Source organism: Melanostigma gelatinosum (genome assembly GCF_949748355.1).
Source record: "Melanostigma gelatinosum genome assembly, chromosome: 12".
In the NCBI taxonomy this organism is placed as follows: Eukaryota; Metazoa; Chordata; class Actinopteri; order Perciformes; family Zoarcidae; genus Melanostigma; species Melanostigma gelatinosum.
The window spans coordinates 19,428,992-19,451,204 of NC_136645.1; the positions used below are offsets into that span (position 1 = coordinate 19,428,992).

Here is a 22,213-nt window from a genome sequence, read left to right on the forward strand (position 1 = left end):
AAGCATATGGGTTGGTTATCCAGCCCATGTGCTGGACCGGAGGCTAGAATACATCTCCATCTGGTGAATCGGTCTACAGTGGAATATTATTCAGTTGAGATTACTGCACTCTATGTATGAATTAACTCCAATTCCTACTTATCTTCTCCAATTTCGTTTCATTGGATTCATCAGTTTTTAAGCGTGCCCTAAGTAACATGTCTTGACAAAGCATAATGGATGCAATAAAGAAAAGAACTTACTTTGTACTCAGAAACAGAGTTGTCTGATGTAGAACTTTGACATTTCTATGCTTGAGTGTTTGAATAAATATAGAGGATTAAATATCCTCAAATGAATGACAGAAAGATGAGGTTGAAAGTCAGGACTAGGTTTGGTTGAGGTCAATTTCAGTTTTGGGGTTTGTATTTTGGTTGAGGGATTTCAGAATTGAAATGTGGCGAGGGTACAAAGTACTGAGGGTCAATATTGGTTATAGCATTGCTGTAATCACAAATATGGAGTCTACTGTGTGTGTGTGTGTGTTTAGTGTAGGTATCCTTCTATGTGCAACACTGTGGCACCAAGCCCTTTCCCTGACAAATGATGCTATTTAGCAGCAAGTGATGCCAGTATTACTGTTATGAATGATACAGTGCACATTAACATCGTCCCTCCCCTTCTCCTCTACACTGCAACACTGCTCTCGTGACAAGAGCGATGGACTGGGGGACCATCTCTCCACCTCCCCTCTCTCTCTCTCTCTCTACCCCCCGTTGTCCCCTGAATACTGAATCCGACAGTCGGGTCAAACCACAACGACCACAGCAGAGCTAAATGTAAGCGAGAGACCCCCGGGGGCCCAAACCAGAAGCCTTTACAGGTGTGTGGACTCCTGAGGGTTCAGTAAAGACTCACTCTGTGTGTATAGCAGAATACACACAGATTCACTCCAAAAGTTGTGTTTCCAGATATTTCCAAATGAATTGAATGCATTGCAAATAATGCGTAACATTTTTTAATTGATGTACTTATGCAGCTGATATAGATGCGACCGATGATATTAAATGGAAAGAGGCCAAAATATAATAAATGACTGGTTTAAATGGTTCTACTTTGATGATACTTCAGGGGAAATCGAAACAGAAAATATTGGAAGCATTCAGGCTTAAATGGGTGGAAAGCCAACAGCGTCGAGATATCGCGTTCACAAGAAAGAGTCGGACATCCTGAATACGTAAAGCCTCCGGACACGGCCCGCACCTGCGCAGAGGCATTGAAACAAAAGAAGCATCGCAGAATAAGAGTTAATAGGAAGAGGTGACTAATGGAGTGTATTTTGACTTAAGTAACAAATACAATGTATTACCAAAGTTAGAGTAGGACTTCTGCATGAAGCCAAAACATCATTGCGTCACTGTGGCAGGGCTGAAAAAACGCACGCACGGCCATAAAACATACAACACTGACAAAGCCTGGAGAGGCAGCAGACTGAAAGAAGGACTTGCTAACCTACACACAGCCGCATGCCGCATGTTTTACTCAGCCCAATCTTTTAGGAAAAGCAAGGGAGCCAACGGGGGCACTAAATCAGCCGCTGGAGGACATCAATCCCTGCTGGATCGATGGGAGTCGCACGGGTTAGACGGGGACTAGGCTCGGCCCGGCCCTGGGGCCTCGGGCCGGAGAAAGTAAAAAGAGGCTGTAGGCCAAAGCCCTGTTTATTATGTTGGTGACATCTTCAGGCCTCTCGTTCATCTGAGCGCTGATTCAGGGGGACAGGCACTGTCAGGACTGCAATTTCACGCATATTGTGAATTATAGCTTTGATTTTTATGGTGCGCAGACGCTCAATGGGTATATGGGTTCAGTACGCCATCTACCAAAAGAGCAGCACAAAAAATTAAATGACAGAAGATACCTTAAAACATAGTAGCGGGATGACCGACGGAGGAATCGTGATCTTTACCTTCGTATAAATACTTGATGTATTGTCTTGAGGCCGGGCCAGAGAGGCTCAGGGTTGAAGTAATCCAATCAGTAGGCTGATGAGTCAGTGTGATGCCACTCATGTTACCACATTGTATCTCCACTGACAAAGAGAGCCTTCAAAACACATCAGCAACACCAAGTTGAAGCCTTGCTGCCTCCCATCAATCACTCATCAAGAAGTCACAGAGGCAAACCCGTCTCCAGCTCACTGGCAGCGGGAGCTCATTCAGAACATCGCATTGTGTTCCCTACTTTACAGCGCAGCGTCTGTCCCTTTATGGACCGCCGTGTGACGAGAACAGAAGCTAGCTAATGGAAAGCCTTCACATCCGTCACACAGACGAGTTGAGACGATGGGAGCGTGGCTCTGAACCTTTCAAACTTTTCAGCAGCGGATCAGGCCTGGGACAACAGGGGCCCTTTAAACCACGTCCTGCTCATTGACTTTGCACCATGACAACAAAACAGCTCAGTTTCTTATTCACCACTAGTACAGAGAGTGACCGAGTGTCGGCATCTGCGTAAGCTGGAAACTCCATTTTACTGTTATTAAAATGAGAAACTTAATGACTGACGAGTGAAACTGTATGCTGCATATTTGCGTTGATCAGGCAGAATGCACGTCCCCCCCCCCCACCCCCACACACACACCGTTCTCAGTCACTTCACGTGAAGCACTTTGAGTTAGGAGTCAGATTCCATCATTGTTACAGCCTCATCCTTTTAGGAGATCTCTCGGCGGCACACGCATTAACTTGCACCCTCACCTCCAGTCAAACACAGGACAAATTAAACCTCCGTCTTCGTCTTCACAAATAAGATGGAAAGGAGTGGAAATGAACTCATCCCCCGCTTTCTTTGCCAGCGGCGCCGTGTGCTGCGTTAATGTCTAGAGATTCGGGCTCCTTCCGGGAAGCCAGTTGGATGAGGAAATAAACTGTGGCCAGAAACTGAGTGCTTGGACCTCCATTTCCATACAAAGAGAGGTGCATTTGTGCAGGGGGCATATTTAATAGCGAAAAGGAAGACGCATGCAGATTTAGTTTATGGGTTTTCTTTTATTTTTTAGTTTGCTTAGCATACAGTTTATTTCCCTGTAGGATGGAGACAGCCATGGAGAGTGCCGGTAAATCCTTTTCCTCAGGGAGGTCAATTAGACAGCCAACAATCATACAAAACAAAAAAGATGGAAAGAAGGAAAAAGCTCACTGATTATGTTTTCACGTCTTTGTGCCTGCGAATAAACAAATGCAACATATTCTCAAACTGACACAGCTGCTGCAGATTCGTACAATTTACTTGTCAAATAATGGGTATAAATTACAACTGTGGTTCTTCAAAAAGGGAGTTATATTTGTCTGTTGGAACAAAGCTACTTTATCTCACAGAAATCCCTACATTTTAATAGCTCCTTTGAGACGAGACACAAAGAAATATTCAATCTAACTTTCTCTATTTTTCACCGGCCTTCTCTCCTTCGTGGTGAGTGTGAGCACATGAATGCGCGTGTGTGTGTGTGTATTTGTGACATCATTAACCGTGATGGGGAAGAGAGCAGAAGACAAATAGTGCCTGGAGTCTGGCTTTAAGTGACTCCTGTGTTTCAACAACACACAGCGCGAGAGTCCTTGGGAGGCCGTGTATTAATCCACCAGATTTATGACTAAATCTGTCACGGATGGGAGGAGAACACCCTCTGCCTTTCCTTTAGCCAGTCCTGTGAGAAATACACACACACACACACACACACACATCCTAAATGTGTGTGTGTGTAAGTGTGTGACTACACAGCCTGTAAATGAACAGTGTGTTGTCAGAAACATAACACACACACACACTTTATGTTTCAAAAAGATGTGAAAAACACAGATACGTGTAGGCAAACACCATTACTGTATCTACTGTACATTTAGTCTGTATTTGCTGCAAGTATCCACGGCTGTCTGAAAACAAAAGGTTTATGTATCTGTCGCTTAAAATCTAAAAACTCACTTTAAGTCTGCATTCCGTTGCAGAAAAGAGGCATCAAGGGATTCCCGACGCTGTACAATGCTGTGTGTCACTCACTATAAGTAGTATACTGCAAAGGCAAAGATAACCTGCATGAAATACATCAGGTCATCGGAGTATATTTGGAGTCGACTCCTGCTGTCCGGATATCAATCATTCATTTGCACCGCGTATACGACGCGAGCGATTCAGCTCAGTCCAAAGCGCACTGAGGAGGACGACGCGTGTCCGGCTCAGGAATTGGCTTTCTAATACAACTCAAAATGGTGAGATGATGAAAACACAGAGTGACAAGGCTGTGACTAAGCAATCACGTTGCGAAAGTCGGAGGACAGTGAAGGACAGTAGCGGACAGTCATCCCACACATTGGTGAAGAGCGGCAGACCTGTCACCGCACATGTAGCGATCGCACAGGATAGCTCTTTGCTCTTGCCATTTTATATTCCATCCCGTCTCAGTATTGCTGCCCCCCCCCCCACACACACACTCTCTCTCTCTCTCTCCCTCTCTTTTGTTTTTGTCGTCCACTCGTCACGCTCCCTCCTGCTTGTGGAGGCCAGACAGCGGGACACAGGCAGCATTGATGGGAGTGGACAGGTGGCTGTATGCTACTGGGGCTTCTGGAGTGACGGCTGAGCCAGTCCGGACCGTCTTTGTCACAAAAGCAAACGGCCGCCCCAAACACACACACACACACACGCACACACACACATCCACCCCAAACCGCTCCACTCCTGCCAACATGCCAAAATGTCCATCAACACTGGCACTTCGCAAACGCCTGCCCGATTCGTTCTTTTGCTCTTTTCATCTTACTTTGCTGCTCACCTCGGTTCTTATAATCACATTCTTATTCTGTTATTTGCCTTCTCTCTTCCACCCTCCATACACTCCCTCTCTGCAGCAGTGGCCCGCTGCTGACCTCACCAGGGCTGACTATTACCTGAGAGTGAGCTAAATCATGGTCGGGTAATGGAACATGCCACCTTCATTGTGAAGCAACACGCACACACACACACACACAGACACTCACGCACTGAAACAAAAGCCTCTCCCTCTTGGCCTTTCCCCTTTCCTCTCCCGTTTACATGTTTATCATTTGGCCCGGGTGTTACTGAAATATAGGGCTGGTGTTGTTTCTGTCAGCCCTGCGGATGTAGACGGGGATGTTGTGGAATGGCAGCAGCCGGGGCTGAGGCAACTCACAGTTGACCTCCGGCCCTGTTCGTCATTGGAAGGCAGAGTGTGGAGCGTCGCCTCAGAAAACAAGGGCTCCTTCTCTTGACAAATATTGCCAGAACAAATACGCCAGAGCTCGGAGAAGCCGCAGTGGTTTCCCTGTTTTGGACGAGGGCGGGGAAAAGGGCAGCGACAGGGACAATTTCATGTGACTGGGCCTGCAGATTTGGACTGTTCGTCAGCTTCATTCAAAAAAGAAATGACATTTTAGTACAGTGTACGGTCGGAGAGACCACGAAGCTTCCTGGACGTAAATTCACTAGATGTTAGCCACATTACTCAAACATTGAAAAGGCTGCATGAACACGACCATTGTATTTTCAGTGATAATACTACAGCTCCCAATCAGATCTCTGTCACCCTCACTGAATACCAATTTATGAAGCCTGAACACATGAATAACATGACATGTATGGTAAAAGAACTGTTTCAGGGCATATTAACACGCTTTTGACGTACATTTTTGGGACTTGAGTTCACTAAACTCGACTCTCTGTACGCAGATGTTGCCGCTTCAACTCAGAAAATCTTTTGAGGAAAAATGTGGAATCCTGATACCTTGTTAAAGTGTCCACAAATGTCATTCAGAATTAGCATAATAATTAACTTGCCACCTTGGTTCAGTGGCCCCACATCCACTCTCCATGCAGACTAGCATCAAGCCGCCACCGCTGCTGCGTTATTTCCCATTCCCTTTTTATAGACAGCTTCATGGTGGCACGTTGTGTGTTTTCTCAGCAGTCGATACGGTGAAACGGTTGTAGAATTGCACTGTGCTCCATACGCCACACTAGCGTGCCCGGTCCTGGTCTGGTCCAGCTCATCTCAGTGAAGCTGACCAGGCCAGGGCCAGCTGGACTTTATCTATATGGGCAGAGTCACTAGTGCCTCTCCATCTTCCTCATCTCACTCTCTCATGCCCATCTGCTGTGAAGCCCCTCTCACCCTCATCGCCCCCTCTGCCAATATCTCTTTGTGTGTGCATCACTTTCACATCCACAGTTTCTGCCAGCTCCCCATCATTTATCCTGCTTCTTTCCTTCTCTCGCTCTCTCTCTCCTTCCTTCCTTCACCCTTGTCCCTCCTATAGTACCTGCATCCCTGGCTCCTACCTTCTTCCTGTCATTTCTCCCTCTTTAAATCTCCCTCCCTTTCCATCCCCTATCACCGAAACGCTCAGCTGATAATGTGCTCAAGATGACCAGCAGAGGACTGCAATGCAGACATGCCAGAGCCTAAAGAGTGTGTGTGTGTGAGAGAGTGAGTGAGTGAGTGAGTGAGTGAGTGAGAGAGAGAGGGTGAGTTAAAGCAGATGGTTGGTTTGTGTGTGTCTAGATTGTTTGGTACGGTGCTGCCTAAATCTAATGTGCGGCGTCCGCCATTACAGCATTTTTCATCCCGTAAAACGCCACACTCGTTTTATGGATTATAAATGAACTCGTTATCTGAAGAGCTCATGAGCTTCAGGTCCTAATTAGCACAAATTAATATGGTTTCCTGACAAAAACAATGGTACTGGCAAATTGGCAATTGAGCTCCTTGGTCAATATGGAGAGAGGGACAGAGTGAAGCATTAAAGGGACAGTGTGTAAGTTTAAGTCACATTGTGTTTTTTATGCTTTTAACTTTCTGCTCTGTTTAGCACTTTGTGATGTTATGTCTGTGAAAAGCGCTCTATAAATAAATTTCATTCATTCATTCATAAAGTATCAAAAGAAAATATGTGCAAACGCCAAAGTGACAACACATGCATCTCTGCTGAAAGAGCTGTAGTTATAGTAGCCTGCATCACCACAGTGAACGACGACACACACAGAGAATACGAGTGACATCATTCTCCACCAGTGGAGAAAGCAAAGATCTAGACACCAGAAAACAAAAGCATGCAGATTTGAGCCAGAGACTGGTCTGTGACTGAACCCTATCTGTCACCAGCACGCTGGCCTTTATGAGAACAAATGGAAGCTTTCAAGACCAGAACGACAAAACCTTTCCTCACAGACGAGACCAATGTTGATGTTAGCCTCCAGGCGTCCGATATAAGCTGATTCAGCATTTCATCCAAACAATAATTCAAAGAGTTTAGCACATTTGCTATTGTGGGACTGGTCATGGCTTAGTGGTAACCCAAACACATGTACATTTAGACACGCTGGTCTGTTACTGCCACCAGTTACATCCCAGTTCCTGCTGCTGCAGCTAGTTTGGCCACTGGTCTAACACAAATCAGATAATGGCAGGCAACTACAGGGCGGTGCGTCGTATGGAGATTAAATGGCTCTAACACAGGTTTTCTCTCGCTCAGCAGGAAGTCATTTTCCAGGTAATATTCAGAACATTATGCATGTCCCAGTAGGAGATTTTTTTTTGTAGCTTTCAAGTCATCTCTCGTGGTGTTTTCCTTGACGGTGGTCATTCAGACAAACACAGGCAGACAGACTGCAGACAGACAAGCGCTCCCCCTCCTCACTCCTACAGCTCTCCCTGCTCCATCGCAGGGAGCGCTGGTCGCTGATGTGAAACATCAATTTCCAGGTTAGCTGCTCTGTGTGGCTCCGGCAGGTATCAGCCGTGACCCACCTGGGCCAGATAAGCAGCTGCAAGTAGCTGATCTGCCACCCAGCAAGGCACCTGTACTGGAGAATGGGGTAACGTGCACGCACGCACGCACGCACGCACGCACGCACGTACGAACGAACACACACACACATTAGTAAACAAATACTAAAACCTGAAACAATGAATTCAATTTGAGGTAAGAATGAAAATACAGCAAAACAAAAACAGTCTTTTTACATTTCCAGTAAATGTGGTGTTTGAAAATCACTAATTTCTCCAAATGAGTACGGACTGCTGCAATTAAATCTGTAAGGACTCTCTCACACACACGCACACACACACACACACACACGTGTAAACAACTGAACTCTGTGGCGATGCTGATAATTTGGGGTAATGAGAAATAAAAACTAGAATCACCATCATAAATATTGTTGTGTTCTCTTTGTGAGTGAGACGGAGAGAGAGCGAGAGAATGAAGAATCAGCAGACACAGAAATACAGTCGACACATTCGATTCGAGCCCGAGCTTCATTTGGAGCCAAAAAGAGTGTTCGCTAAATGTGTGTCAGCGTGTGTAAGCCCATCCTCAGCTGGTCAGGTAATCAAACCAGCGCCACCATCACAGTGACGCCTGTCAGCTCAGTGCTGGGCGCCTTGGCAGCGCTGCTCAACCTGGTGTCGCTCCACATTCCCACAGACCTCTTCAATTAACTTTTACAACCCAGAGAAACATCCCTCCTCTCTCACACACACACACACACACACACACACAGCCTGAGGCTATGCAACACGTTTCCCCCCTCTTTGTCTCCGTCTGTCGGTAGTCTCTAATAGAGTATCACAAACGAGGGGAACTCTGGAGCCTTGACTGATTGATTGTTGAAAATATAGTTCCGGTTTTAAACATTCTGTGAACTACTAGAATACATTTAAGGTTTGTGTGATTTGAAGGACTCCCACAAGACAAACTGATTTGGAACGTAAAACATCAGAAGTGCATCGCTGAATAGAAGTGCATACGTTTGGATATAAATATACTATATACTAAATTTGTCAAAAATGTATATAACGTGGATGGTCTTTTAGGTTCAAATGTGAAATCTGTGTTGACTGTAAATCAGCCGTCTTGCAAAGATAGTGGACGAGGGCTTTGGGTTTCACATCGACACACCTGCAGAAACTGTAGAGATTCAGCGGTGGAGAGAAACTCAGAACATCTGGTCGAGACTGTACGCAACATTTTCAGCACAACTATGAGGTCATTGCTTCATTTCTGTTCAGAAGGGTCGGAACAAGCTTGGTCTTGGTCTGAAATAGCTTTGGTTAATTCGGTCTTAACGGCAGTTAAATGTTAGTATGAAAGTGCATTTGAAGACATTTCGCTGCTCTTTTTGTCATGAAATCAGTCTGACATAAGTGCACTGGTTTAGCGAAGAGCTTATTGGTGATTGGATGAATGCTTTGCTTTGTTACACCCCCCCCTTACGTCAGGCCAGGAATAATGGTATGAATATTAAAAACTAAATCTATTTTGCTTTGTGTGCCTCTCTGTCCCCACGGCCCTTTCCAAACTGGTATAACCTTCCTAATGTTTTATCCCTCAAAATGTTTGCGCATGCTGCAATAATGTCTCCGGCTTCCTGAACCCACTCACCATGTATCGTGTAAAATGATCCATCGTCAGTCATTAAGTCCTGTTTTGTTATTAGGTCTTAAGGCACGTAAACTATAGAAATGAGACAAATCAAGTGCAAAACAAGTTGTTTAAATGTCAATTACAAAACGTGTAATGAGGTTTCCCTGTTAGCAGCTGAGTGACCTGACCTTTGTTTCAAACATAATTGAAACATATGAAGTTGAATCGTTTTCTTACACCACTGCCTGCATTGTATTTGATTTAAGACGGCATAATGCAACAATATTATATAAACGTTTTCTTCAGTGCAGGCTGAAAGTCAGACAGGTAAGACGACCAGGGACCAGTGATGCTATTAAAATGATGTACGAGTAGCAGCAGGATGCTTAGCATTCGTGGAAACTCAGAAGCAATGTTGCAATGAGAGGCCAGAGTGTTGCGAGTGTTTGCAATGGCCGTAATAACACTAACACATCACGTGCCGGGTAAGTGCTGACAATATAGCAGCACAGCGTCATGATGGATGGTGTGTTTGCAGACACCACTGAGCCGTGGACCCCATTATTTCCTGGGGGAGGAAGGGGGGGGGGGGGGCGGCGAGGCACCACGGAGAGAGATAAGGGATGATGGACGAAACCAAAACAGGAGGTCCCTCATGCATTATTGGGAAACCATTGTGGGAGTCAATGCAGCAGCTCAGTGGCAGCAGAGAGCTGTCGTGGGAGGTAAGAAGATCAAGTGTAACCCCTTCTCCTAAAGTGTGGTGGGAGGAGGACGCTTCACGTGGAGAGAAAAACCTCCAGTCATTAAGAATATCTCCGGGCCATGTCGGGACTCATCTCCCGCTAAGATCAGGTGGGAATGCTTCACTTCTGCAGCTGGATAGGGTTTATAAAACTAAGACACACACACACACATTCGCTCTCTCAGTCTCATGCACACAGCGCGTCCGCCAACTCAAAGTCATAAACAGTGACAGATACAAGAGCAGTTGCCAGAGATGCAGAAAGGACACACGCATGTCGCATTCAAATTTGGCTAAATGAAGGCTGAGAGCGGGAGCAGAAACAGACCGCTGAGCTGCCCCGGCTCGCAGTCGGACAGTAAGGAATATTTAGAGCACGAGCCGGGTAGGAGACAGGCCTGGATACCAGCCAACATCCCAAAGGCATGGACTCAACTCTCAGAGGAGCTGCCCTCTCTCCATCTCCTGACGATTCCCTGATTACCCTTTCATTTTATCACTGTTCGTCTTTCTTTCTTTCAATTTCTACTCAGGATGATCTGGTCTGAAGAGGCAAAGGACAGGCAGGGTATTCTTGGATGTCTTCTAGTCTTCTGCAAAACAATCTGCCGGTACCGTGAGGTCATTTTAGATTGTTCACTAGCTTAGGCCCCCACCTCGGCCGGAGCGAGCCTTCGTCGGTTGTTTGGAGTGTTGAGGAATGGTTGATGGAGATTTGGCCTGGTGCGGTTGGGAGAGGCTTAGCTGCGGATCCACTGCGGCTCCCGGGCCTTGCAGACCCCCGATCTCCATGGGATAAGAGCATGATGACTATGGGGGGAGATAACCATTAACAAGAGGGAGGGAGGGTGGGGTGCAGAAAACTCGAGTGTGCCGAGGCTTAGAGTGGGTAGGTATTTGTAGGAGCGTGGCCGGAAGTGGGCGAGTGGCTGAGGTGTGGTCCTGCTCCTGAAATTCAGCTAAGTTTTATCTCCAATTCACTAGCTTAGGCCCCCAACCGACGAGCCTTCGTCGGTTGTTTGGAGTGTGAGGAATGGTTGATGGAGATTTGGCCTGGTACGGTTTGGGAGAGGCTTAGCTGCGGCTCCCGGGCCTTGCAGATCCCCAAAAATAAGCCTGTGCGCTGGTCGGCAAGATCAAGTGAGGATTTGTGGGTCTAAAGACGGCGTTGGATATGGCCTTACCGATGTTGGACGGGTGTCTGCGGGAGGGCTGAACTTCTGGAATGGGAAACGAGAAGCCATGGCATTGCAGTGGCCCAGACGTGAGCTGCATCGAGGACGCGCCCTTGGCGGACGGGTGTCGCAGCGTCATTTGATGATTGGGTAACCGACTGCTGGTTGTCAGGAGTTTAAGGAATGGACTTGCTGGCCCATCCGCGGCCCCACGTGATGGCTGTGGCTACTATTGGTCCGATTTCATAGCATGAGGGGAAGCGACTTGGCATCTGCTTGCAAGATCCGAGGCTGGTCTACGGCAATGTCGTCCGTCGTGGAAACCCCCCAAAAGACGGCAGAGGGAGCGGCATCGTGTTGGCCAATTGTGTGGGTCCATTGCTGGAAGCTCTTTTTTCCTATTCTTTCTCTCTCTTTCGTCTTCCTTTTCTTTCTCTTCTCTGTCTTCTCTCTTCCTTCTTTCCTCTCTTCTTTATCTCTCTCTCTGCAAGTCGTTGTTGCTTGTTGCGGTTCGTTGCCGCTTAGAGAGGGGGACAGCTTAGAGAGGGGGGCAGAGGCAAGAAGACCTGGCAACCCGGTGCCAGGAATCTGCCTCGTGGGAAGAGTATGCGTAGTAGGAAAAGCGGGATAGGGGAGGGGGACAGGGGAGAGGGAACCTGGCAACCCGTTGCCAGGACTTAGAGAGGGGGACAGAGGCAAGAAGACCTGGCAACCCGGTGCCAGGAATCTGCCTAGTGGGAAGAGTATGCGTAGTAGGAAAGCGGGATAGGGGAGGGGGACAGAGGAGAGGGAACCTGGCAACCCGGTGCCAGGACTTAGAGAGGGGGACAGAGGCAAGAAGACCTGGCAACCCGGTGCCAGGAATCTGACTAGTGGGAAGAGTATGCGTAGTAGGAAAAGCCGGATAGGGGAGGGGGACAGAGGAGAGGGAACCTGGCAACCCAGTGCCAGGAATCTGCATCGGAAAAGCAGGATAGGGGAGGGGGACGGAGGAAAGAAGACCTGGCAACCCTGTGCCTGACGTGACTTCGGGAAGGTTTGTGAGGAGTTGGCACGGTTTGCTTTGTTGCGTTGAGTCTTTCTTTTCCCTTCTTCTCTCTTTTTCTTTTTGGTGGAGGGGGATGAGAGGTGAGGCGCTGCGACCTGGCAACCCGGAACTTGTGGGTTGGGGGGCGGAGCCTCGGGGTGCGTGGTGGCGTCACGGTCGTTGCCGTCGCGCCGGAGTGTTTGCATGTAGGTACGTTGTGTTTGTTTGTTTTTCCCCTAACGTGACTTTGGAAAAGTTGTGAGGAGTTGGCACGGTTTGCTTGTTGCGTCGATGCTCTTAGCAGGCGGACTGTGGTCGAGTTGGAGATCAGCTGGTGCGTCTTGATCAGCTGGTGAGTCTTCGATGGGGGACCTGGCCAGAGCGCGGGGGGGGGCGGCATCTTTGAGCGCTGCGTGCCGGGCAGCCAGAGTTGTCGGAGGCTCGTTCCCGAGCTGGGTCTGGAGCGAGCGAAGAAGAAGAGAGCTGGATTTACGTTTCCGTTGTCTACGTCAGGAGGTAGCGGGTCTCCCTCTGCTGCAGAGATGTGAGTAACAGGAGGACGGCCGTGAGTCCGACTCTTCGTATTGTCAGATCTCTTCGTATTGTCAGATCCTGGCGGGTGGATGCAGCTGGTCGGCGAGGTGGAGATCGCGGGTTTGGCTGCCCGGACCCTCTCGATGGCGGTTGGCGGCGTCCTCTGCGTGGTGTTCCGGTTGCCGTGGTGTTCCGGTTGCCGTAGTGTTCCGGTTGCGAGTGCAGAAAACTCGAGTGTGCCGAGGCTTAGAGTGGGTAGGTATTTATAGGAGCGTGGCCAGAAGTGGGCGAGTGGCTGAGGTGTGGTCCTGCTCCTGAAATTCAGTTAAGTTTTATCTCCAATTAAAATGTCAAAAAACAGAAATGAAAGGTTCCCACTTTTTCAGAAGGGCTTGGACCTTGTTTGCCGATGAAGAAAACAAAAAGGTTTCGGGGGAAGGAAAGGGATGTTGCAGATTTAAATTAAAGCATTTGAAGCGGAGCAATTCTCCTCCTCCTTTGTTTGTTTGTCTTGTGTTTACACATCAGACGGGATGGGTGAGGACTCTTTATTGCTTTTTCTGATGTATTGTTTGGTTGACGAACATATTCAGAATATTACCTTGAAGATCTTTCTTAATGCAAATTACCTTTTCTCACATCATTTCCCATGGAGAAATATCAAAATGTGTTTTATATTTTGGATCCCTGCTTTCAGTCAATTAAATGCTGATCCAACAGTGGTGTGTTGGAGAGTCCCATTGTAATGCAAAATGTACACAATGAGAATAAGAGCAATAATCATTAGATGGCGAGAAGATTGTATGTTACATGTATGTAGTTGGAGGAACAGGCGTTATGATCATCGACATGTAGTTTAAGTAAACTTAAATCTACTTTTACTAAAATACTATTATTAATCATGATCATCATTGCTTTCCCAAAAATACCAAAAGCTATATTTCCTAAAAAATATACTATTGCATATAAATTTCACAAATGTTGCACATGTGTACATTAATGTGTCATTAAGCGTCTTAATGTTGGTTATGCTGTCGGTGCATTACTGACAACAATTAAACTGGCATGGTGGACTAGACACTGATGAATCATGGGATGTATTTTGCTCTGAAGCAGTAATATTGTGCGGTGTTTTGGTTTGTTTTACTTCTTCATTAAGGGTCAGTGTCCTGTGCATGGATGTTTTGCAGGACGTGCCAGTTCACACATTCCCCCCTGAAACACAGTACCAGTCTAATCTGTTGGTCGCTGAGCAGCACCACTGCAGCACACGGGGTTAAATGTCTACATACTGTACGTGGTCGCCTGTGAACACAGACTGAGTGACGGTATTGGGCCGTATTCTTAGAGGGAGCGCTTTCATTACAATTCTCAAATCTGCATTCACATTTACTTCACATACCTGATGTCAGTACATATTTGCACGTGCAATATCTTAAATATCATACTGGTCAGAGTGAAAGGAGAATTATCAAATGGTGGAATGGACAAAAATGTTAGTTGATGGTAAACCTTTCAGCTTTAGTGCTAAAGAGGGGTTTTAATCTGAACTGTGTATAGAGATCATTAATGAAGCAGTGCTTGGGTCTCCTCCACTGTGCTGTGTAAATCAGCACCAAGAAGAGTCAGCAGGTAAGGAGGCCGTTCAATCATTTGATGAGCAGCAAAACAGACCTGAGTGCTCTTATCTCCGGAGTCAAATATGGATTCCACAATAGCAAACACAAAAACCTCTTGAGCAGGAGAAAAGCTGCAGCTTTAAAGCAGCATTTATGTTCTTCCTGTAGTCTTTGAAAGCAGACGTTACTGTTTTCAATGTTACGTCAAAGCTTTTTTTCACTGGTGCAGAAACACTGTTCCTGTCACAATACAAACATAAAATGTTCCTTCGTATTCGCAAAAGCACGGGAAATCCTAAACCGACATTTTAAAGTTCACTCAAACTTTTAGATTACCTGAAAGCAGAGAGTAAAAGCCCGAATGCCAAGAAACGTCTCTCTGAACAAACAAAAGATGGCAATTTGCACACTGCAGTAACATTTAGTCAAAGGAGGACTTTGGACTTTGTCAATTAATACCATGTCATCATTAAGAGAATTGGGAGGTCTTTAAATAATATGAAAAACATCAAAATGTCCGTTCTGCTGCGAGATTGTCCGACACAGTTTCTATAACCGGGAAGCATTGGTCCTATTAAGACCAAGGAGCGTTTACACTCAAACACCGTCAATCTACAGTAGCTAGCAATAGTTATGAATACGGCTTTGTTCATGAGTGCAGCCAACACACCGGTACTCAACACACTAATTCAGAAAGCGGTGAAAGCGAGAGTGTCCTGAGGACGGAGTGTTGACAAGAACATAGTTAATGTAAAGTGCGCCAGGCAGCCGCCAGTGGGGAATAGGCTGGGGAGAGAGAGAGTACACAGACATTATCAACACGTTGAGGGGAAGGCGCTAATAAGTTGTTCCTTGGGGCTACTTCCTGCTCCTTGATTATTGTTGAATTAGGAACGGCACAGAGCTAATTAAAAGTGCAAGGTATTTACTGTGGCAGTAGAACGGGAGGGAGCAGCGGAGAGCGAGTGAAAAGGAAGAAGGAGAACAAAGGAGTTAAGACAGACGGTAGACATTTGAACCGTTTTAACGGTGTCATAGTACTGGCACATAAAGCTGAGATTCTACATATTTAATGCACAGGATTAAAAATGGCTTGAAGACATTGGCCCAGCCTCTGAAGTTATGTTCCCTGCTGGTGTTATATATAAATATACTATAAAATGGGGCCTATTGGGGCTTAAATTAGAGCAGCTATGTCACCTACTAATGCTGAAACAGGTGCTTTGAATATCCAAATTGTCCACTGTGTGATGTAGGGGACAGTCCTTTTCTACTGGAAATGATTTGTATATTTTGTTATTTAACTGAAGAACAAGTGTGTTGATAGATATGAATGCTTCCCAATGACTGAAATCTTTGTTTGAATGAATGAATCATGGAACAAACGGGGCCAGAGGCGTCTCTCCTAAATTTGAACGAATACAATAACTGATCCCGTGCAAATGAAAACACTTATCTTAATTAGCCTAAGCCACACCTTTGAAATGTAATCAGACAGCGAGGCCGTATGCTAGATTGGCACAAACTAAAAGACCGTCCCAGCAGAGTGTGGAAGTTTCTTATTTTGAACAAATGTTGTGTTCTTCCCACAAGTTAATGACTCAGTAGAGAGCTTAATCTGCCGAATCAGGGCAAAGTGGATTAGGAGATGAGAGCGTTTAATCAAAGTGTTCTCTCGGTCTAATTACACATCCCATTTCCTGACACAACACGCACTGTTATCTGCCACCGCAGTTAAACATCAGCTCCTCTGTTTAGCTGCCCCCCCCCCCCTAAGAGTGAGCGATCCCACCGCCTGGATGTGACCAAAATGCATGAAACATAATCACATGCATACACACTGAATGGACACACGCACACACACACACACACACACACACATGCAGTTATGAAGAGAATGAACATGTTCCTAACACCATGAAATATTCCTCTTGCAAATATTGACATAAAGGCATCGTATCAGTGCAGTGTACAGCAGCCCTCCATTGCAGCCAAACACACATCATTCATACCAGAGGGGACGACTGACTCCTCTTTGGTTCAGTCTCATGCGGGCATCAAACTGAGGGTGTTGTGTGCCTGCATGAGAGATGATGAAGACTGTACTGTACTCAGTGGTAAAGGACAGTATGTATATACAGTATATATATGGCAGAGGAGGAGTGAGTTCACACAGAGTGAGTGGCCTTCTCCCATTGCGCTATAGCTGTGCAGCATCTTTAAAACAGCATGTGCCAGTCCTGCAAACAAACCCCTTGCTGGTGAGAGGAACGGCTGTAGCCTTAGATCAAATATACATGCTGTTTGGATGCGTTCTCTCATCTCACTGATAAATAATCCCGCGCTCCTGCCTGCCTTACGGAGCGGAGGCTACTGGCTCGGAGGCCATGAGCTTAAGTCACTGATCTGCTGCCTGACCAAGGCCAGATAGTGGTGTGTACACATGCACGCACACCAGTTTTAAACTGAAGGCAGTCTGCGTTGCTCATCTCCATAATATGGTATCATGGTCCTTTCTGGGCATGTGTCAGTCCATTGCTTGTTGCACACACTGCTTCTTGGCATTACCTCACACAACCTGCTCGCGTGAACCCTACGCTGTTACATCACCACCAACACTGACCCCAACAACCACCACGGTAACTAAATGCGACCAATCGGAGTGGCTGTGGAAACCTGATCGCTGGGCTCAAGTGCTGCAGTTTGCCAGGTGCTCATTTATGTTCATCAAATGTGCGGTAAAATATCACTCTAATTACACATGAAGAACAGAGGAAAGTGAGAATTTCTGAATACGATTAAACCGCCGTCATTGTGCCCTGAAAGCACAGTTTAACAATCCTTTATTCTTTGCACAGTCTTGGCACTGAACCTTGAGATGAGAAAATATGTATTTTCAATCTAGCCTTTATTCAAATCAAGAGTAAGAGCAATGTCAGCATTGAAATTGCTGCCGGGCTACTCTATTAAGCCAGTGTGCTGGATGATAAGTAATCTGGAGTTTTTGTGTGAGGCTGTTTGTGGTGAAACGGAACATCTCAATATTCTCAACCATGTCACATCCTCCACTCCCAAAACACACACACACACACACACACACACACATTTTGGCCCGAGTGTGTGTCTATGTGTTCATGAATTGGAGGGCCTCCTAGACGAGGACATCTGCTGAGCAAATAAACAATAATCTTGACAAATTGTCACTGTCTGATCACTCAGCCAGCCCTCATAATCACACCACTGAAGAAGTCATCAAAGGCCGAGCCAGGGACATGACTGACAGCTCTCTGGACCTGGTGGAAGGCGTTGCTGGACCGAAGCCCAGCTGCCTCTGAGGAGAGGACACGATGATTCATGGCCAGAGGGCAACCTGGACAGAGTGGTTAGTGAAATTAGCAACGCCACCCACCAGCACATGCGTGCCCTTCACTGGTTAGAACACAAGCGGAATAAAGAATTAGCTTCCTGCCACAAACTGCTGGGGTCATGATAATGATGCTGATGATGATTCACGGTAGGCTCAGTGGGATACCTCTTCCTGGCTGCAGTACACAACTACGATGATGGTGATGGAGTTGACGCCGAAGGCGATGGTGACTGGGATAGCATCGATGGCGGAGGCTTAGTGGTGCAGTTGAACTTTAATGAGCCCAAGAAAAAGTGTGAAAAAGGAAGACACTATAGGTCGCCTGTGCCTGAGAGGGCGTAGACACGGACAAGCCAACACTGGATGACTCAGTCTGGTGCTGACAGACTGGCGGAGTGTAAAGGTCATGTGATAAAAAAACAAACTTCGACAAAAATCAATCCCATATAAAGGATTTTAATTCCTAGCCACTGCCTCAGAGATGATGAAAAGCTAGACATCCTCAAATCTGACCCAACCGTGTCTGGTGTTCACGCGCAAACCGCCAACAGCAGTGGGACACAACGTGTAAGCAAGCGTAGAGCAACATGGAGGATATCAACACACCAGGACGAAGAAGATCCAAAGCATCTCAGGTGTCTTTTTGTGTCAGCTATAGTATATTATAGAAAATCTCTCAGGCTCTGGAGCTTCCTTCTCATCACACACACACACACACACACACACACACACACACACACACACACAAACAAGCATCCTGGTAGAGAGATCCATTGCCATCACTGTGAGTGCCTTTTTTGACATCTCTCTTTACTTTTTGTTTTCACGTTCTCGGTTTATATTCAAGCCATTTGTGTGCAGTAAACCAGAATGACAAAAGCAATCCGCAAAGACAGCTTTACTGTACTTTCTTTAGACAACGTGCACACATCAAATACAACATGCTGGCACTCCACAGAGACTCACCGACTGGCATGTCTTCATAGATGAGGAGGTAGGTCGAGAAGAAGTAGTTCAGGAAGCGTGGAGGCTGGTTGGAGCCTGTGATGAAGACAGAAGGAAAAACTCAAATTATTATAATGAAACTATTGATTCAGATTACTGTTTTGATTGCATTGTTAAAGGGACAAACAGTTCGATTTTCTATTAAATGATTTCCATTATGACAATCATGTGTATACCCTGATAGCGTACTCGCTTATTTACTACTCTACAACTAGGTTTGTTACACTCAGCAGCAGTTCTGTCAAGTGATCAAGTGATTACTGCAATGAGCATTAAAACAGAAAAATGCCTTAATGCTGATGCCAGTGCGCACACCCTTGTTCTATTGTTTATTTTATAGACCCCCCCCCCCCCCCCCCCCCACCCCTCCACAAGGGGTGCTGCAGCAAATACATTCAGTGCATGACACTGAATGAGTGCCTGGAGCAAATGTATTCAGTGTAAGACAGTGTGTGACATCTGGGGGCTGACATTTTGAGGAAAAATAAAGTAACACAAAATGTTTGGAAGTTTTCAAAAAGGTGAAAATTACAGAAATGAATAGAGAATTTTTTCACACGTCGTTTACTTTCAGTTCATTTTCCACTAGCGACTGTCAGCTGTTCCTATTGCAGCCCGTGTACCTCTGAATGCAGCACAGGTATTGTAATGTAAAAAAAATGGGTCGATGGCTTAGTCAATACACACACACACACACACACACACACACACACACAGCAGTGTACAGTTGAAAACCGCCGACAATCTAAAATGGGAAGGACATACCTCTGCAGCACATCAATCACTCAGCAGAGGGACAGATATCGGACCTTGAATAACATGCACTTCTATTCTGGTCAGATCCAGCTACGCAACACCAAACGTCTTACACAGTGCATCTCATTTTAGAGAGAACCACTTAGCAGCCAATAGAAAGCATTGTAGGCAGGGAACATCAAGTACACACAGTGCATTACTCTGACGTCCGCTGTAAACATTATTTTCATGCTTTAACATAAGTAGCGTGTTGACATGCTCCGTCTGTAGAGTCATACTATCTCCGGTGTCCATGAAAACAATTCAACATGGTCAAAAAAGTGAGCTCTCCACAAATGATATGATCAAAACAATTTGAATAAAGGTTAACCACGTACCACTTGTATGTCTTTGAAGTATGAGTACATTTGTAGTTATAAAATCAGGCCAACAGGACATTGACCCTGTAGCCATTCCTCTGTAAGCGTGAATACCCTTCGATTACAACACTACACTTCTGAGGGCCTGTTTAGGGGGTTAACAGTCTGCCGTGTTGTGGTCGTGGGTTTAGTTCTGTGGTGTCAGAAGGCAGCGGGACTCGAGCGCTTTTGTTGGGAAGATCAGGGAACAAAGCTGATGGTCTTTGATCAGCTGAGCTGTGCGGCGGACCACAGAGACACTGCAGCGGTCCGTTTGAAGTGAGAGCACTCGACACAGGGAATCGCCGCTTTGAAAGTGGGAGCTTCTCGTTCAGTCATGTGCCCCGCCATGTGCGGAAGAAGATCTGTATCTCTGGCTTGCCACTGTGGCTTTTGGCGAGTGCGCAAAGCACATGGCGCGCGCTTCACTGTATCGGGGGTGATGAGGAGGACGACGGTTAACAAGCTCCTGTCCATACCTGTGCTGTAATTACTGCGGGGCACCGCGTCAAGCTTGGCTAGTCCGATGCAGATAGATTACTGCCACAAAATAATCACAGCAATGATCATCAATCCAATTTGACGGATCAGGGAAGTGATGCTCAAGGAGGAGCGCAGGGTCAGTGTGCTAATGGTGTCGTAACAGGGAGGGAGGGAGGGAGGGAGGAAGCCGGTATATTGAAAGCAAACACAAGGTGAGAGGTGAGAGTGAGAGGCTGGAGGACTCCAGAGATAGATCAAAAAAGCCTTGATAAAGTCGTTGTGTTTGATGGGAAGAGGTTGTGGCATTCCCTTAATAACTTTCCCCGCTGCTTCGGCGCTGTGTGTGATTGGACGTGTCTCCTGTCTGTCACTGCGAGACAGACAGTGACCGGGACTTTCCACGACGTCGGCGCTCGCTCTCTAGATCGCCGTCTCTCTCATGCCCTCACAGAGACACACACTCACATATTTGATCGTAGTTCTTGGGCCAAACAATAAATGTGGGACATTATGCAAAGACGGTGTTTGAAGAGTGAAGTAATGACAGTGATAAAAACGTGTAAAAATACATAGACCATAGACAGGACTGAAAAGCAACAGGTGTACAAGTCAAGAAAGGGAAAGGGAATACATCAAGTGTGGAACGTAAGTGACAGAAAATCCTTTCAGGCAGTTAATAATGAAGACCTGAGAGAGAAGTGGGAGCGGTACTGCACTGTTAAACGCTTTAACATTCTGCTATCCAATCTCTGCTTCCCTTACTGTGGACTGGCAGTATTCATATTTTACCAAGTCACTGATAAAAGACATGAGGGAAACCAGAAGTATTCATAAGACCGTCGTTTTATAGTTACATGTTGATGCCACAGTGCTATTTTTAAACATGTATTCCTCTTTTCAGTGGACTGAACATACTCCTTCAATTATTCAGCTTCCAATTCACACGCTTGCTCATGTTCACAAAAACAGCTGGCGAGTAGAACCACCGTCCTCTGCTTCTTGCCACTGAGACGCTACACTGGTGCACATCAAATAGAACGGGACTCACTGAGCCAGGAATACCCGAGTCACGGTGGAAATGATGCAGCATCGTTGTGGATTGAAATACAAGTCAGGAGGACTCACCTTCACAGACAGAGCAGAGGATGAGAACGGGAAGGAGGAGCTTGGCAATGGTCATCCTGCCGCCTAAACCCACGCTCCACGACATCACCTGCACCTGATGAAGCAAACACACAACACCGTACAGTCACACAATTATTTCTGTCAGCCGCTTGTCACCACACTGCAGTTTGATTCTCGCCACATAATGTCCAAACTGGCATTCCAGCTCCTTTATGTTGGCTGATTACTGTGTAAGTGAGTCGGAGACGCGATCGGCGTAATTAGGGGACAGAAAAAGGATGCGCCGCACAAGCATGCTGCGAGCAGGTGTTGTGCGTCTGCCTGAGGGTTTGAGGTGTTAATGAGGGACAACTCGCACACAGCAACAGCTCATTTACAGTAGAGTGCTCACTGTTTAATAGCCATCAAGACGTTGCACAAAATAAATAATTGAATTACCGCCGTGTGATTGCATGCCTCCGCTAACCAGTCCAGTTGATATCCATGTCGATCCAGATTCTTCTTTTTTTTTTAAATATCATATTATTGACATGTCTGATTCCAGTGAATAGTAGCCAGTG

General features: G+C 46.3%; 1 protein-coding gene across 1 annotated transcript in view; it reads right to left on the reverse strand.

The window, feature by feature from the left end:
* cdh23 (cadherin-related 23) overlaps positions 1-21,738 on the reverse strand; it is a gene marked incomplete at its 5' end in the record, with an annotated part of 136,382 nt that extends 114,644 nt beyond the window's left edge. The window contains 2 exons of the mRNA XM_079280584.1: positions 18,853-18,927; positions 21,654-21,738. Coding sequence (XP_079136710.1) covers positions 18,853-18,927; positions 21,654-21,738 — 160 coding nt within the window. The remainder of the gene's footprint in view (positions 1-18,852; positions 18,928-21,653) is intronic.
* Between the last annotated feature and the right edge of the window lie 475 nt (positions 21,739-22,213).